This window comes from Otolemur garnettii, unplaced genomic scaffold, assembly GCF_000181295.1.
Source record: "Otolemur garnettii isolate 467f Iridium unplaced genomic scaffold, OtoGar3 scaffold00108, whole genome shotgun sequence".
In the NCBI taxonomy this organism is placed as follows: domain Eukaryota; kingdom Metazoa; phylum Chordata; class Mammalia; order Primates; family Galagidae; genus Otolemur; species Otolemur garnettii.
In genome coordinates this window covers 1,920,402-1,938,805 of record NW_003852503.1, presented here as the reverse complement: position 1 = coordinate 1,938,805, position 18,404 = coordinate 1,920,402, and the positions used below count along the sequence as shown (strand labels likewise).

The 18,404-nt window shown below is 45.9% G+C and overlaps 1 protein-coding gene across 1 annotated transcript in view; it reads right to left on the bottom strand.

Moving 5' to 3' along the window:
- The window catches only part of CLMP (CXADR like membrane protein), a 79,617-nt gene extending 67,841 nt beyond the window's left edge, over window positions 1-11,776 (bottom strand). The window contains exon 1 of the mRNA XM_012809542.1: window positions 11,759-11,776. Within this exon, the coding sequence (XP_012664996.1) occupies window positions 11,759-11,776 (18 nt within the window). The remainder of the gene's footprint in view (window positions 1-11,758) is intronic.
- Window positions 11,777-18,404: the final 6,628 nt, after the last annotated feature.

Below are 18,404 nucleotides of genomic sequence, written 5' to 3'. Positions count from 1 at the left end.
GGTCATCGTGTCCTTCTTCCAGTCTCTAAGAAGGATGGTGTCCAGCCCCTCTCAGGTAGGAAGGTTTTTACTCCATTCCTATACATGCTGCTATCCCAGTTGTTCACCAACTCCAATGACAGTAACCTGGGGAAGTCACATTTGCTGCACACGAAGCTTTATTTGCTGCTATGAGGCAGGAAGATCAGCTCAGAGTCATCTTATGATTAGCTCTCCCTGCTGTGTCTTTGGTCCCAGCTCTGTCCCAGGGGTACATCTGTTTCTCATTGGCCAGTGGCTCTGTGTTGGGCCCTGGGCATCCTGAATTCAAACTTCACCCTCACAGTGAGGTGGCCTTACATTAATCACAACTAATGATGGTATTTGCTAAAACAGAGCTATGAACAAAGTCTTTGGGGAGCAGAGCAAATAGCTCTGGGACAGAAGGATAAGGTTTCCCAGAGGGACTGACCTGTGAGTTTGTCCTTAAACACCAAGTAAGTTATTTTCTAGGTAGAAAGCGTGGGGGAAAAATACTTTTTTTTTTTTTGAGACGGTCTCTCTCTGTTGCATGGCCTACAGCAACAGGCTAGCTCACCGCAACCTCTCAGCTTCCCAAGTGGCTGGGACTACAGGCTCCGGTCACAATATCCAGTTAATTTTTTTTTCTTCATTTTTAATAGAGACAAGGTCTCCTTCTTGCTCACGCTGGCTTCAAACTTCTGAGCTCAAGTGACCCTCCTGCCTTGGCTCCCCAGATTGCTACCGTGCCCAGCTTAATAAATATTTTGGTAGATTATATTTGATTATGTCCTTAGCATAGGTTTCTAATGAGGAAATTATTGGGCCAAGGCTATGAATGGTCTTAGAATTCCTGAAGCTGACTTTTAGCCACTGTGCCTTGCTAGGCAAAGAGTATTCTAAGTAGAGGGAAGAGCCAGATGATCTGTGAATCTGGCCTGTTTGACTCCCAGTCTAGGGCCATCAGATAGCCACAGACTTCTTTAAGCTCAGGGCCAGAATGCTAGCTCTGAGTAAGCAGAAGACAACCCTGGAGACAGCAGGGAAAGGGGACAGGGCCAGAGGCAGGAGGGGAGCTGGAAGGCTATTGTTCTAATTCAAGCAGAAGAGAATACCATTTAGGGATGAGTAGCATTTAGACATTTAGCAATTCTTAAAGTAACCCTTTAAAAAATGTTATACATACTTACTACACAAAACTTGGATAATAAAGACAAAAATAATAAGGAAAATAACAATCAACTTTTAACTACTCTTAATGTCCCAGTACAAATTTCCTTCCAGTCATTTTTCTAGGCATTTACATAGCAGAGATTTCACTTTACTGTATATACAGTTCTGCACTGTTTCTTTTTTTTTTCTTTTTAAGCACCATACGTACTCAGTACTTATCGGCACTCTTTCTTAAACCCATTATTCTATGGCAAGCGTTTACCCAAGTTATAGAGTTTCTTTGACATCTGTTTTACTAGCAGCATTATATTTGATTATGTAGATTCATGGATCATAATTTACTTGACCACGTTCCTATTTTGGGACACTTAGTCTGCACCAATGTTTTTGCTGCAATAAACATTTTTTTTCTTTTTGGAGACAGAGTCTCACTCTGTCACCCTGGGTAGAGTGTCCTGTGTCATCATAGTTCACAGCAACAGCAAACTCTTGGGCTCAAGCGATTCTCTTGCCTCAGCCTCTGGACTAGCTGGGACTATAGTCCCCCAACCCCCTGCCACTATACCTGGCTAGTCTTTCTATTTTTAGTAGAAACAGGGTCTTGTTCTTGGCTCAGGCTGGTCTCAAACTCCTGATCAAATTCCTGATTGTTGAGTCAGCAATCCACCTGCCTCAACATCCTACAGTGCTAGGATTAACAGGCCTGAGCCACCATGCCCAACTTAATAAATATTTTGGTAGATTGTATTTGATTATGTCCTTAGCATAGGTTTCTAACAATGAAATTATTGGGCCAAGGCTATGAGTGGTCTTAGAATTCCTGAAGCTGACTTTTAAATTGTTCTTTGAAAAGGTTTGTGCTATTTGTACCCCACTAATAATGCATGAGCATCCTGGGGGGGCTGTTCTTCCCCTTTACCATTTTGTATGACACTTTTCAGGATGCATGAGAGATGTCACACCTTACACCCTTGGATATAGACCAAGAACTTCACTTTCCTCTCTCTCATTTCTTTAAAGTCAACACCCTCTTTTCCCAGCCTTCCCCAGAATAATTATCAGTAACAGCAGATTTGGTTTGCTTTAGCCCCTCAGAAAAAACTCTTGACTGGGACAAGATGGTAGGTAGGATCATCCCAGAATGAGCCATGTGTTCATCTGCTGGCCACAAGCCAGCGCCAGCTGCAATGCTGGTATAAGAGCCTGTGCAACTGTCCGTGATCAGGACTGCTTTCCTATGGCTGGGAGAGTCCCAGGCTCTACCCTGCTCTTCCGAAAGTATTCTCAAGCTAGTCAGACCATAAAGCTGCTTCTATTTGTAAAGCACAGCCTTACATGAATGCATTCATGGACATGTAGATGTGGGCTGACATTCCTTTTTATATATGCCAGATGGAAGTCTGTGCATAATAACCACAAGGGAATGACTGCATAGTGCCTGGCTCATTGCAGAACATTTTAATGCATATGATCTCATCCTGAGCGTCGGAGTGATTAAGGAAAAGAGCAGAGGCTTGGCAATAAGGTATATGCTGGTTTGTGACTTTGGCCAAGTTTCTTAACCTCTAAGTGCTTCATCTTCCTCCTTGGTAAAATGGGAGTATTTTCAGTTTGCAGATAAGGAAGCTGAAGCTCAGGGTAAGTGACGTGCCTAAGTTCACACAGCCTACAAATAATAGTGCTATCAGGATTCCCCACGTTCATATCACATTTTAAAAATTCCAGCTAGGAATCTAAACTTTTATAACCCTTCAGCTTTCCACGTTTGTAGAGGCCATTGTCTTTCAGAGCAAGCTTTTTCTATATCTACTTTTTTGTTTTTTGAGACAGAGTTTCACTCTGTCACCCTTGGTAGAGTGCTGTGGTATCATAGCTCACAGCAACCTCAAACTCTCGGGCTCAAGCGATTCTCTTGCGTCAGCCTCCCAAGTAGCTGGGACTACAGACATCTGCCTTTTTTTTTTTAGAGACAGGGTCTCACTGTTGCTCAGGCTGGTCTCGAACCTGTGAGCCCAGGCGATCCACCTGCCTCATTCCTGTATCTACTTTAATGCTCTTTCTGCTACAATGAGTTGTCTCATATTTTCCCTACATCTAGCTCTTTGAGAATAGGAAATAGTTTAATTTTTTTGGTGTTGCCTACTATGTACAATAGGAAATTCCAATTGTTTCCTTCTTCCCTATTCAGAAGAGGCAAAATAGTTAACAGAAAGGGATGACACAGGCAAAGACCATCTGAACTAAACCACAGTTTATCCTGGATCTGGCTCCTTTCCCATCTATACTGAAACACAGTCTCCTAAAATACAATATTTCACATCTAGGCCTGACACTGGGTCTCCTTGAGCTGTTTTGTTAAGCACTGACAAAATAAATCACAGAGCCTCCCCCTTGCTGCCTCCTTCCTCCTTTGGAAGCTGTCTCTTGGAGAGAACTTTTGCAATGGATGGTCTCTTGGGAGAACTTTTGCAATGGATGACCTTGCTGGTCTATCCATCTTCTCTGTAGAGCACCAACTTCAGGGCTTTTATATCTTTCTATTTAAAGCCACATGAATACCTTTTAATCTAGAAATTAGGAAGCAGTTAGGGTTTTTAAAAAATGTTTGTCTAAAGGTTATTTAGTTCATAACCCTGTTACTCAACCCAACATTTTTTCCCTGGGCTTAAGCCATCTGGTTTGTGCTCATTGTGAAACTTAATAGTGGGATGTAAGCTTTTAAAAGTACAGAAAAGCAAAGGGGCCCTATGTTACAATAGCGGTAGCTGTTCCTTTATCTTTCTTGCAGATATGTAGTTGGAAGCATTTTATAGCTTTGGCTAAATTGCAGTTTACTTGGGGCACTGCATTTGTTGACAAAGGCTGAAAGCTTATTTTGAGTCTCAGTGTCAGCTGGGAACAGAACTCAATCAGTTCTGTATATCGAAGAAAACTTCAGAAGAAAATATTTCTAATTTGGATCCTGCATAGAAGAGCTTGCTCTAAAGGTTCACATCCTGGCCTCTACATCAGGGGGAGAGTTTAAAATTCATAGATGTTTTGACTCCTACAGCTATGAGTTAACCTTAAGAAACTTCTCACCTAGTGCCTCCCTAACATGAGGGTATAAACTCATGCCACTGGTCCATAAAGAAATTTTCATTGTTTCACAGGGAAGTAAAATAAAAAAAAAAATACAGATGATGTGCGTATATGTGTAAAATGATGTTTACTCATAACATTTATAATGTTCGTAAAATATTTAGAATGGTGCCTCGTATACATTTAGAGCTCGCTCAATGTTAGCTGCTGCATACACAGAGCTGTCCACCTAGGGTTGCCAATTGCCTTTTTGTTATTGAAGTACCATTTCATTTTAGGACTAATTTTAACAATAGGATGGTAGTTTATATTTTATATTTTTATTTAAGTCTATAGTCAGCAATATTTTTAAAGCGAGCCTCTGATTTTGTGCCTAAATTTAGTTTTGAAATTTTACTGGTCCCTGAGACCTAAAAATCTGAGAAACAATAATCTAGACACGTCTATACTTCAATCAAATATCTTGTCTGATCCATAAAGATTCCTCTTTGATGACCTAAAGAACCTTAACCATTTGGGCCTTTCCATGTGTGTTCTCTGGAAAGGGAATAATAGTAGCCTGGTGGCCCACAGGTCCCGTGACTCCATAGACTTCCTTCCAAGGTTGAGAATGAGCCAAGGGGGCCCCAGTTGCTGAGATCCCCCTTCACTTTACTCAAAACTATTCCCTCACCTTTTGCCACTTAGAAGAATGCCCATTCTCTTCTTTCTTATTAGCACCTGCTGAGACTATTGGAGGTAGGAGCTGTATTTCCCCCTAGAAGCAGCCTTACCTATGACAGTGCTCAATTTTCTCTTGTGAGCTAAGCTTCACCTTTGCTGAGGATTAACAGTATATGTGCATCTCTCTGATGCTGTTTGTATCACACACATGAGAATAATGGGTGTCATATACTAGTACTAGATATGTGCCATGTCATAGGAGACACACAGGAGTAATTCTATGCTCAGCTCTGAGCCTCCCACTGAGGTTTAGGACAAAATGGATCATTTGTTCATTTGTTCAACAAGTACCCACTGAGGCCCACGTGTTAGACACTGCAGAAGATGCAAAGAAGAATCAGATAAAGACCTGAGAGAACTTATGGTCTAGGAAGGGAAAGGAGACACATGAATAATTAGGTTTCAAAGGGGAGAAGGTGGTCAATAGCATGATGAAAAGTTGAGGGAGTTTAGAGGAGACAGAGATTGCTTCAAGGAGGGGGATACAAAGACCTCAGGATAAAAATGGTATTTAGGCTATTTAGGCTATCCTATAGCAAGCCTCTTTGAATTCAGAGCCCTGCTCTCAATGCTGGTCAGGTATGGCGGCTCAAGCCTGTAATCCTAGCAGTCTGGAGGCTGAGGTAAGTGGATTGTTTGAGGTCTGGAGTTTGATACCAGACTGAAAAAGAGCAGGCTCCTGTCTCCACTAAAAATAGAAAAAATTAGTCAGGCATTGTGGTGGGGACCTGTAGTCCCAGCTACTCAGAAGGCTGAGGCAGGAGGATTGCTTGGACCCAGGAGTTTGAGGTTGCTGTGAGCTAGGCTGAGGCCATGGCACTCAATCCTGGGCAACAGAGTGAGACTCTGTCTCCAAAACCAAAACAGAATAAAAGTGTAGACGGAGAGAGAGAGAGAAAGAGAGTAAGAAAAGAAAGAAGAAATCAATCCCGAAATCCTCAGTGCTTTGGAGTATTTTTCCTCTTTGATGTAGTGTGTATTTGTGGAAGGGTGGAGGAAGGGAGCAGACGGAAAGGTGAGGAGTGGACACAGACCTTGTGCCTTCTGTCTCCTGCTTATCTTTGTGGAGGTTTGATGGCTCATTTTTTCCTGGCTGAATCTGGAATCCTAAAAACAGAGTCTCTGAACTGGAGGCCCAACACCCTTGGGTTACTTTTTACTTAGTTTTTCAGCCTCAAAAACTCAATGGTAAATTTATTCTTGAACCCGAATGGAGGATTCTTGGAAATCCCATAGAAGCTAAGCAGGGTTTGAAATGTGGACTCTGGCTTCAAGATCAAAATAAACCAGAATACCACAAAGAAGTATGGAAGTTTAGAAGCAAGGGAGGTGGATGGGTCCCAGGCCATCTGGACGGTAGCTGAGCTTCAGGTCTAAACCTTCCCCAAGGCTGGCCAGGGATCAGGGATGCGGTTTCATCATCTTTCCTGGGTCCTTCTACTGTCCCCTCCATGAAGATCCGAGCCTCAAAAATTCATTACTAGGGATGCCATCGTTTTGGAATTTATAAAAAATATTTAAAATATCTTGCCTTTGGTTAATGTTCCATGGGCGTATACATCTGCTATCAAATCTTTTTTTTTCTTTTTGAGAGAAAGCCTCAAGCTGTCCCCCTGGGTAGAGTGCTGTGGCATCACAGCTCACAGCAACCTCCAACTCCTGGACTCAAGCGAGTCTCCTGCCTCAGCCCCCAAGTAGCTAGGACCACAAGTGCCTGCTACAATGCACAGCTATTTTTTGGTTGCAGCCATCATTGTTACCTTTTGGCGGGCCTGGGCTGGATTTGAACTCGCCACCTTAGGTGTATGTGGCTGGTGCTTTAGCCACTTGAGCCACAGGCACTGAGCCCTGCTACCAAATCTTAACAAATAATACACTGTAAGTACATGTAGTTTATTGTATGTTAATTATATCCCAATAAAGGTCTTTTTTTTTTAGAGACAGAGTCTCACTTTGTTGTCCTCTGTAGAGTGCTGTGGTGTCACAGCTCACAGTAACCTCAAACTCTTGGGCTTAAGCGATTCTCTTGCTTCAGCCTTCTAAGTAGTTGGGACTAAAGGTGCCCACTCCAATGCCTGGCTATTTTTTTTTTTTATTATTGTTGTCATTGTTGTTTAGCAGGCCCTGGCTGGGTTTGAACCCACCAGCCCCAGAGCATGTGGCTAGTGCCTTAACCACTGAGCTATAGGCAGAGCCCCAATAAAGATTTTTTTTTTTTAAAGTATACTTAAAAATTGTGTCAAATGACCTCCACAGGGCAATGGCTTTGATAACTCAGGCCCTACTCTGCTGCCTAGATTAGGCGCCCCCAAAGAGCCCTCATTTTAAATGTCTCAGCATGCCTGGTTTCTCATGTGGATTCCCCTGTATTCATTCTACCCCTTCACCCTAGCATTTTTCTCATTTTCACAGTTCAAGAGACCCAAGCTCCATCCTAGCTTTCTAACATTTGCTAATTGGGTGGCATTGCACAAATTACTTCTCTGAATCTCACTGGTTTGCTTGTCTATAAAATGGAGTTACTTGTGGGTTGTTCTGGAGATGAACTCAGTCTGCATACTGGGTGCCTGGGATCTAGCTCGACTTCAACTCAGCAGGCTTAGCACTATTACTGTTATGATAACTGAGGGAGAAGGTTAAAGGAAACAGCAGAGCTTGGTTTGTAAAAGAGAGCAGGCCAGAATGGAAGACACACGGGAAGGGACTTCCTCTGCCTATTTAAAGGTCTTTTGGGTGGCAAGCGAACTTGCGGCTGTGGTGCTGTGGATAAGACATAACTTTTATTTATGTACGTGTTCTTTTAGACAGAGTCACTCTGTCATCCCAGATAGTGTGTAGTGGTGTCATCACAGTTCACAGCAAACACAGACTCTTGGGCTCAGGTGATCTTCTTGCCTCAGCCTCCCAAGTAGCTGGGACTACAGGCACCCGCCACAATGCTAGCTAGTTGTTCTATTTTTAGTAGAGATGGGGTCTCACTTTTGCTCAGGCTGGTCTCAAACTCCTGAGCTCAAGGGATCCTCCCACCTTGGCCTCTCAGACTACTGGGATTATTAGCAAGAGCCACTACGTCCAGTCGGAACATGGCTTCTGTAAGCTTACTGGCCCTCTGTCTTTGAGCAAGTCCCTTAAAACCCCCCCAGCCTCCGTTTCCATATTGGTAAAATGGGAACTGATACTGTTTACATCAGGGTGTGCTTATTATATGAGGTGACATGGACATGTCTAGCACAACATCTGTCACAGTTTTTAAAATGTCACTTTATAAACTCAAGGGCCCTTTACCTGGAAGGCACTGATGGCAGTTACTAGTCTTTGTGGCCTTTGTTGGTGACAGTTTCCAGAAAGTAAGACCCCAGCTCAGGAAAAAGTCCTTCTCCATGGAGAAAGCTGCCTTGGAGCATAAAAAGCTCTTTGCAAGTATTGAGCTTCCTGTTGTTTGCACAAGTACAAGCAGATGATCGTCTCTCAGAAAGGAATTTCTGCTGGGTGAAAGGTGGGACAGACAGACTCATAAAAGTTTTCAGCAAGTCTACATTTCATCTTCTGTGTCAGGAAGAAAAGAACAGGGAAGGTTGGGGAAGGGCGGCAGCTGCACGAATCAGCTGACACTCATATAACAAGTACCGTGATGGCAGCCCCAGAGCGGCCAGAGGGAGCTTGGCAAACCCATGATAGCAGCACATTCTTGCCATGAGGCAGAAAAAGTGAAGATTCCACACCTGTATGTCTGTGCTAGAAAGACGTTTGGGGATTCTGGAGGAACCACTTTGGTCTCTCAGTACAAGAACTGTTGTGTCCTGCAATGCTGCAGACTGAGGACTGGTCATGGCCAGTGGGCTGCTAGGATGCTGGCAGCACAGCAGACGAGTGACAGGTGAGCAAGGGAGGCTCCCTGCTTCCATCACTCACATCATGCCTGAGCTCCACCTCCTGACATGTCAGGAGTGGCATGAGAGTCTCAGAGTATGAATGCTACTGGGCATGCAAGGTTCTCAGATGCATGCTCATACGATAGTCTAATGCCCCTTGCCCCAAGTCCATGGGAAAATGGTCTTCCATGAAAATGGTCCCTAGTGCCAAAAAGGTTGGAACCTGCTCCTGTAATGGACAGGCCCAGAGACAACCAAGTGTACCTGGCAGTGACCAGCAGGAGCAGGGGCACCACTGGATCCCTTTGCAATCAGGGAACTGCATTCCTGCCAGTAGTCTTTGAAAATATAGGTATGTTTTTAAATCCTTGGACTTGCTTGAGGGTTCAGAGAGATTTGGGTTGGAGCCAGAACCCTGGGCTGAAGTCCCAACTCTGCCATTAACTAGCTTAAGGAAAGCCACCTAACTTCTTGGGCCTCAGTTTCTCTCCCTCCCTCCCTTTCTTCTTTCTGTTCTGAGAGGTGTTTTCCATGGACCAGCAACGCTAGGAATGTACTGGAAATTCAAAAATCTTAAGCCCCACCCCAGACTTACTAAATCATTACTAAACTTGCATTTTAACAAGATTCCCCAGGTAAATCCTAAAATTCTAAGCAGCACCAGCTTGGATGACTTGAATTGCATATTAATTTTTGGCACCAGCTCTAAAGTCAGACTGCCTGGGTTCCGATCCAGACTCACTGCTTACTAGCCATGCAACCTTCATCAAGTCTGTACCATTTGGTGTCTTATCTGCCAAATGGGATCCTGATAGCACTTATTTGCTAGTGTTGTCAGGAGGATGAAATGAAATAATGCACATTAAGGGCTCTGCACATAAGCACTCATGGAATGACTTACTTCATTTCTAAAACTTCTCTATTGCATGGATGCCATACAGAAAAGAACATAAGAGTTTATTCAGCATATATTTACTAAGCATCTCTTAGTCAGGCTCTGCTCTAGGCACAGAGGATACAGAATTGCATGATATAGACAAAGTCCAGCCTACTGGGGAGACAGGCAATAGCGAAGTACATTGCCGTAGACTGAACATCATGTCCCCACAAAGTTCATATGTTGACATCCTATTCGATAGTACTTGAAGGTGGGGCTTTGAGGGGTGGTTAAGTCATGAGGGCAGAGCCCTATAAAAAGGCCTCAGAGGGTTCCCTTGCCCTTTCTACCCTGAGGCTGTTCATGAACCAGGAGGCAAGTCCTAAGCAGATGCCAGATCTGCTGGCTCCTTGACCTTGGACTTTCCAGCCCCCAGAACTGTGTTTAGAAGCCACCCAGTCTATGGCAGTTCGTTAAAGCAGTGTGAATGGACTAAGAATGCACAAGGGTGAAAGGGAGAGCCTTGTTAAGTGTTAGGAAATGTAACAAGGCAAGAAGGTAGTGACTAGTCAGAAGTTCTGGTTAGACAGGGGCGGAGGAGGGGAGCGTTTCAGAAGAGCTTTCTCTGAAGCAGTATTTGCACTGAAGTCTGAAAGGCAAGGAGCCAGCCTGGCAATGACTTGGGTAGAGAGCATTCCGGAGTGAGGGAGAAACAAGTGCAAAGACCCTGAGACAGACACTACTTTGGCATCTTCAAGGGCAGAGGCTTAGGCAGGGCCAGGCATCCTAGGGACCTGGAGGCTGCGCACAGGGGTGGGCTGTGTTCTCAGCTGAGGGAGCGTGCTGGGGGCAGGGCCAGGCAGCAGCAGGAGGGGACAGGTGAGGGGGGCATAGGGAGGATGCTCTGGCTCTACTCTCTGCTCACACTGCCTACAGTGCAAAGAACAATGAGCCATTGAGTCTGGTTTGCAGATTCCCACAAAGGAAAACCCTCAGAGAGCCCCCTCTGCGGGTGGGAAGAGACCTACACGTTCTCCCTTCCTCTCAAGACCTGGAAAGTAAGTTGCCTACACCACTTCTCAGTGCCACCTGAGATAGATCCCCAGATTGGCCCATCAACTACGAACATGTGCTATGTCCAGAGGGCAACTGAACAACAATTTCACAACTATCTCCACTCCGCCTGTTTGTCCTTTTCCCTTCTCTTCCTTGGCCCCTGAGGCGGTGCCCTCAAGTGACCGTGCTCACGGTGTGGCACCGAGTTCTCGCTCTACTGTTAGCTGCTGAAGTAGGATTTTCCATTTTACTATCTTTACTTGTTGTTTGTACCAAACATCTTGGCAATTAATTCCATCCCGTCTGACCCTGTTGCCCATTTCCTGCTCCCTCTGTGTCTGATCCCTGACCACACAGCCATGAGCAGGCTCTTGGGTCATGTACAGCTCCGTCTCCACCCACAGCACCGAGCAAGTGGCTTGCTCCATAACTGAAATCTGTGTCTTATAAGACCCACCCCCAAGCAAGCCTTTTAAGATCCCAGGGAAAATAACACACAAAGAAGAAATTGTTCTGAAACCAAACCTAGGTCAGAAACATTTCACCCTATTAGGAGAAAAGTGACAGTTTGATTTCTTGGTGTCAGGGTGAGATTAAGATCACAGCAGAAACGGCTCTAACGGAATGGATGCACTCATTCATCTCCAGGCCTGCCTGTCACTCCCTCCCCTGGGCTGCCCTTATTTTGGGCTCCCTACTGGGCATGTGACTTGGAATAGAGAGAAAAATCAACAAATGTGGGTTATGCTTCTTTTAGTCCCAGGCTGCGCTGCCATTCCAGAAATACAAATGTCTTTTCCTACCTTGCTGGGATGCTGTTATTTTAACATCTGATGGTCAGTTTTTCAAGCCAAAAGATTAACAAAAGATCACACAGTGCCCATTTAAAAGGCTGGAACAACTACTTTGACCCAGCTTTACTTTGAGGTAAGCCAAGGCCGGGAGAAATGGTTGACTCTGATAACCACCTCCTCACCTGCAGCTCCGACGCCATCGCTTCCATTTCCGCCGTGGCACAGTGATCACTATGGGGACAACTGGGTTGGGTAACTGCTGATAACTTGTCTGCAAAGCTGGGTCTTGTGACACAGAGCCAGGTATCACGTAGGAAAACATGTAAATCTGGAATGCCTCTCTGCGGGCCTCATTGCTTCTTAATGAATAGCTCGGAAGAGGCTACTACTTGCCAAGCGTGGCTCCTATTGTTTACCTTCTGTGATTTTATTTCCTGTCTCTGAGTCTGCAGCCCCAAGACCACAGGCTCCCTCCTCAAGCACCCTCTGGTTCATTTGCTGTCAGCTGTGACACTCCAGACTGTTCTCAGTAAAAAAGGTGTAGGCCAGTGAATCCAGGACCCTTCAAAGGCTTTATAAGAACATCATTGTTTCTTTCTTTTTTTTTCTTTTTGAGACAGAGCCTCAAGCTGTCCCCCTGGGTAGAGTGCTGTGGCATCACAGCACACAGCAACCTCCAACTCCTGGGCTCAAGTGAGTCTCTGGCCTCAGCCTCCCAAGTAGCTGGGACCACAGGCACTCACCACAACGCTCAGTTATTTTTTGGTTGCAGCTGTCATTGTTGTTTGACGGGCCCAGGCTGGATTCCAACCTGCCACCTTAGGTGTATGTGGTTGGCGCCATAGCCACTTGAGCCACAGGCGCCAAGCCAGAACATCATTGTTTCAAGGACAGACTCGCTTCATGCCACACAGGACCAAGGCACCCTGCAGCCTTTGACTCCAGTTGGGACCCTTAACCCTCTTCTTCCTCGGTTTATAAACCTGAGTCTGTTGCATCACTGCATGTCACCAGAGGTTACAGCAAGGCCATAAAATGTAAAACTGTAAGTTTATAAAACTCAAGAAGGTACTCCTCCCAGGTCAGATAATTCAGATGTGAATCCTCCATTTCCCTAACTCCAGTCAAATGCCCCTTTAAATCCTGCTCTAGAGCTTCTCAGATGCTTTTTCCCTTCCTTGGATATCTTGCTAAAAAGTGGATTCTGGTTCACAGGTTCTGGGCTGAGGCCTGAGACTCTGAATTTTCAACAAGCTCCCTGGTGAAACCGCCGCTGCTAGTCTGAAAGTCATACTTTCTTTTTTTTTCTTTTTTTTTTTTTGAGACAGTCTCACTCTGTCACTCTGGGTAGAGTGCTGTGGTATCATCATAGCTCACAGCAACCTCAAACTCTTGGGCTCAAGCAATCCTCCTGCTTCAGCTTCTCTAGTAGCTGGGACACAGGTGCCCACATAATCCCTGGCTAATTTTTCTATTTCTACAGTTTTTGGGGGGTAAGGGGGTTTGGCCAGGGCTGGGTTTGAACCTGCCACCTCTGGTATATGGGGCCAGTGCCCTACTCCTAAGCGCCACCCCGTTTTTCTATTTTTAGTAGAGATAAGGTCTTACTCTTTCTCAGGCTGGTCTCAAACGCCTGAGCTCAAGCAATCCACCTGTCTCAGTCTCCCAGGGCACTGAGATTACAGGCATGAGTCACCACACCTGGCTCTGAGAGCCATACTTCTGTATTAAGAGACTCGACTATAGTGATCAACCAAATAGTTTTCTTGGGACTTTCCTGGCTTTGGCACTGAAAATCCTATATTTTGTGCTCTAAAAAACCCTTCAGTCCTGGGCAAACCGGAATGGTTGGTCACTGTACATATGAAACAAATCTCAAGCCTTTCCACAGTGGAATCAGGATCTGGCAACCATCTTTGAAGGGAAGCACACTGGAAGCCACACCCCAGCATGACCTGCAGGGGGTGGAAGACCCTGGAAGACCGAGGCCGGTGCAGAGCCCTGGTGGTGGCTATGGTGTGGGGAAGCCACTTTTAACAGAGCTCTCGGTCACAAAGTATAAGGCTGTGGCACAAACAATGATTTGGGAGGCAGGAGATTTGGCTTCCACTTTTGGTTCCAAAACTAACTGGTGTGTAATACCAGGATAATTTCCTAACCTCTCTGATCCTTATCTGCAAAATGGACGCTGACAGTATCTGCCTCATGGTGTTGTCATGAAGAGCCAATGTGCTGAAATACACACATTGAGCCTAGAAATTCTATTTTTAAAATCCCATCAAAACATTCTAGCTGGGCACAGTGGCTGATGCCTGCAATCCTAGCACTCTGGGAAGCCAAGGTGGTACGCTCAGGATTTCAAAACCAACCAGAACAAGAGTGAGATTCTGTCTCTGAAAAAATAGCCAGGCATTGTGGTGGACACCTGTAGTCTCAACTACTTGGGAGGCTGAGGCAAGAGGATCATTTGAGCCCAAGAATATGAGGTTGCTGTGAGCTGTGATGTCAGCACACCTAGCCTGGGTGATGGAGTGAGACTCTATCTCAAAACAAACAAACAAACAAAAACATTGTCTGTGATCATTGGCTTCCCTGTGTTTCTTCTGTTCACCCTGCTTCAGTGACACCCAAGCAAGATTAGTGATGAGCCAGGTGAATCTGCCAAGGCAAGGGAGAGAGAGGAAAGAAGAAAAGGATCTTAAACTTCATGAGCCAGAGAAGGACCCCCTGAATTGACTAAGAGCCCGTAGACGACTCTTCACATTCATTCCAGAGGACCTAAAAGGGCCAGAGAAGGTCTCAGTCAACGTTGCTGGGTGGGCCTTGCCCACTAATGAGACTGAAGTTCAGAATCATGCTGGAAGGAGAAGGCACACATGTCCAGATCTATTACATGCAAAATAGATCACCAAGCCTAACAGGGCTGGACAGCTGCAGGCTTCCCATGCACAGATCCAAAGTTGAGGGTTCCACAGTGTCACTCTTCCACAGTGTGCTCCCTCCACAGCTCTCCCTGCTCCTTCCAAACACTCGTAGTCCATCCTCTTCAGGGAGCTTGTCTGTGTGGCCAGCCCCCCGGTGGTGTGCTCATCCCTGTGGCCGGCCCCCCAGGTGGTGTGCTCTCAGGGAAGGCTGGAAAGGTCCCCCTGCCTGTGAACATTCTCACCACCTTCTGTTCAATGCCTCAAGTTACTATTTCTTCCTTGGGGTCTTTTTGATGATAAAGAATTCACTGTTAAAGATGCTGTAGGAAGCTGGGCAAGGTGGCTCACGCTTATAATCCTGGCACTTTGGGAGGCTGAATCAGGTGGATTGCTTAAGCTCAGGAGTTCGAGACCAGCCTGAGCAAGAGTGAGACCCTGTCTCTACTAAAAATAGAAAACCTAGCTGGGCACTGTGGCCTGCACCTATAATCCCAGCTACTGGGGAGGCTGAGGCAGGAGGATCATTTGAGGTTACTGTGAGCTATAACAGTAACCTATCCAGGGTGGCAGAGTGAGACTCTGTCTCAAAAAAAAAAATAGTACTCTGGAAGAGGTAACATCTTTTATAAGGTTACGTTTTTTTGTTTTTTTTTTTTTTTGAGACAGAGTCTCACTTATTAACCCTTGATAGAGTGCTGTCGCATCACAGCTCACAGCAACCTCCAACTCCTTGGGCTTAGGCTATTCTCTTGCTTCAGCCTCTGGAGTAGCTGGGACTACAAGTGCCCGCCATAACGCTCAGCTATTTTTTTTGTTGCAGTTTGGCCAGGTTGGGTTTGAACCTGCCACCCTTGGTATATGGTGGCTGTGCCTTACCCACTGAGCCACAGGTGCCACCCATAAGGTTCCATTTTATACACATTAACTTATGCATTCATAATTTGCTTGTTTGTTCCCTTATTTGTCCATTTTCCATGAATCTAACACATGGCAGCCACTGGACCTGGTTTTCTTTCTTTTTCTTTTTCTTTTGAGACAGAGTCTCACTTTGTTACCTTCGGTAGCATGCTCTGTCATCTTCATTCACAGCAACCTCAAATTCTTGGGCTTGAGCAATCCTCTTGCCTCAGCCTCCCAAGTGACTGGGACTATAGGCGCCTACCACAATGCCCAGCTATTTCTGGAAATGGGGTTTCGCTCTTGTTCAGGCTGGTCTTGAACTCCTCAGCTCAAGCAATCCATCAGCCTCAGTCTCCCAGAGTGCTAGGATTATAGGCTCAGTCCCCTGTCCTCCCTCTGCCCAGCTGCTCTTGGTATTCCTAAAAATACAGTACTGTCCCTTGCTTGCAGCCACACAGAAAATACAGAGAGCCCGGAACTATGCTGTACATGCCAAAACTATTCAAAGGTATAACAAGATGCTCTGGGGTACAAGCCTTCTGCCTAGAGGTTCAGGGAAGCCTCTGCAGAGTAAGTGCCGGGGAGCCTGAACCCTGATCTTGCAGGATGGGAGACAGCCCACTGGGCTGAGGGGATAGAAGTCATCAACAGGGTGGCGGTCTTCCAGAGGGAGGGACAAAGCACGGACATCAGCTTGTGGCCAGTTGAGAAGAGAGCCTTTCAGGAGTAGGTTCCTTGCAGCGGTTGTGGCTTGAGAATTTGGAGAGATGGGAGAAGGGGGCAGAAAGGAGAAAGATGGGCTCTATAGAGTTCAGATTCTGTCTTTTATCTGTGTCTGTCTCTCTGTCTCTAAGTGCCAGGTCTGAGAACAGACCATGTGGGGCCTGCAGAGAGAGAGTGGGAGGAAGGTAAGGCAGAGGTGGCAGCATGTGGGTGTGGGCACCTGGATTCCTCGGGGCTCAGATCGGGCTGTGCGAGGCAGTGAAGCAGAGAAGGAGGCTGTGGAGAGGTGGCCTCGTTTCCAGCCTCTCCTCCTTGAAGGGTAGAACAGAAGCAGCAGTGGGAGGCTGTGCCCTTCACGTTACAAGGAATAGGGTCAGGGCGGAACTCTCCAGGGGACAGCAGATAGGGACCACCCTCTGCTGAAAACCCAGGCTCCACCTGCCTGGCCCAACCCAAGAATCCATTCTGAGTGGGAATTGCAGGCCCACAGGAATCTGGGACAGCAGTTTAGGCTTCCTTAATGAGGAGAAAAATTACACTTTACTGCTCAGGTCAGTGAAAAAAAAAACAAAATTTGTTCTCACCTTGAGGTTTTCCTTTCGTCTAGAATCTAAAAGGGAAATATAATTCAACACATCTTGGATTTGGGTGTTGGGATCATTGGAATCTAATTTTGATCAGGACAAATGACTACCTGACGAGTGGGGGAGGATGGAACTTAAAGCACCTCATTCAACCAAAGCCTCCAGGCCAGGTCTCCCAGTAGCCTCCCACCTGCTGTCACTATTTGCATGTGACCCATGCTGCTTCCTCTTTCCTGTCCTCTCAGACCAGTTTGGTAGCAGAAGGCAAACTAAGTTGCAATCTGTCACTTTGCTCCATGCAAGCTGTACAGCCTGGGATAGAATACCTTACCCCTTATGCCTCTCTTTTTTGACCTAGAAAACAGAGACAATAATATCAACCTCACAGGTTGTTGTAAAGATGCAAAAAATTATTCGCTTGATAGTCTCTGAATATCCTGGTGCATAGTAGTTGCTCAGTAAAACATTACTTGCCACTGAAAGCAAAAATGAACCAACCAGTTATCTGCCCAGACTAGGGCAGCCCAAGTTGGCACAGGTGTTAGGGAGTGAAAGGCTGCACGTGGGAAAAGAGGGCTCACCTGCTTGTGACACTGCCACAGCCACCTGCAGGCAGCCTGCCAAGTATCACAGAAGGATACAACACGGAACTGTGCTGCCCAAACAGTTGCAGACAGTGGGAGCACAGATGGCGTCTATGAAGCTCCTGGAGCCCTGGAGCAGGACAATCTTCCCCAAACGACATTAGGAACTTGCCTGCAGGGTGAAGATAGCAGTGGCTGCAGTCCTAAAGGCTGGCCCTGGTGGCCTGGTGGAAGCTGACTTCAAGCCCACACTCCAAATAACCCATGAGCTGTCATAATAATAGACATCCATTAACTCTTCACTATGTACAAAGTAGGGTGCCTCAACTCTGTCTATGCATCACCTCATTTAATTTTTACAAAAAGTCCTATGGCATTGTAACCATATGCAAGGATGAGGAGTGAAGGTGGAGGTGAAGGAACTTGCTAAAGGTCACACAATGATGAAGCAGCTGGGTCTGGCTTCAAGCCAGGGTCTGGGGACCCCCAGGGGTCAGGCTCTTAGAATGGCTGCCCCATGGCTGGTCCACACAGAACCCCTATGCTCCTTCCCCCACTCTTCCCTTGAAGAGTGATTGGAAATAATTGAAACTGTCATTGGAAGTAATGAGAAGTGACAGAGGGTTAGAAGGCTTATTGCTCCAAGTCTGAACGATCCCTACAAAACCAAACCTAAATTTTAGCCATGAAGTCACAAAGCAATTTCCCTCTCAGTGATTTGACTTTTCCTCTCTCCTCCCCCACCAAGAAAAGAAGAAAGAATGTGTCAGGGACTGAGTCCCTGTTCAATACAATGGATGTCTTCTGGGACAGAAAAGCCTTTTCCGGCTTGATCCTACCCACAAAGGAAAAACCATCGCCCAAAGCTTGGCTGCTGAGACAGCTAATCTTAATCAGGAGATCCACATTCATGGATATGCATTTTTTTCTTTCTTTTTTAAACATCCCATGGGGGATGAGGAACTCAGGTAGCTGGCAGGTTCTGATGAAGAGTGAGACCATAACTTTTAACAGACAAGGACATAGGGAGGCTTGTTTCCTCCATGAAGCCCCTGGCTGAATGCCAAGGACACACACTGATTAATCCCTCCTTTCTGAGGCTGATGGGTGAGC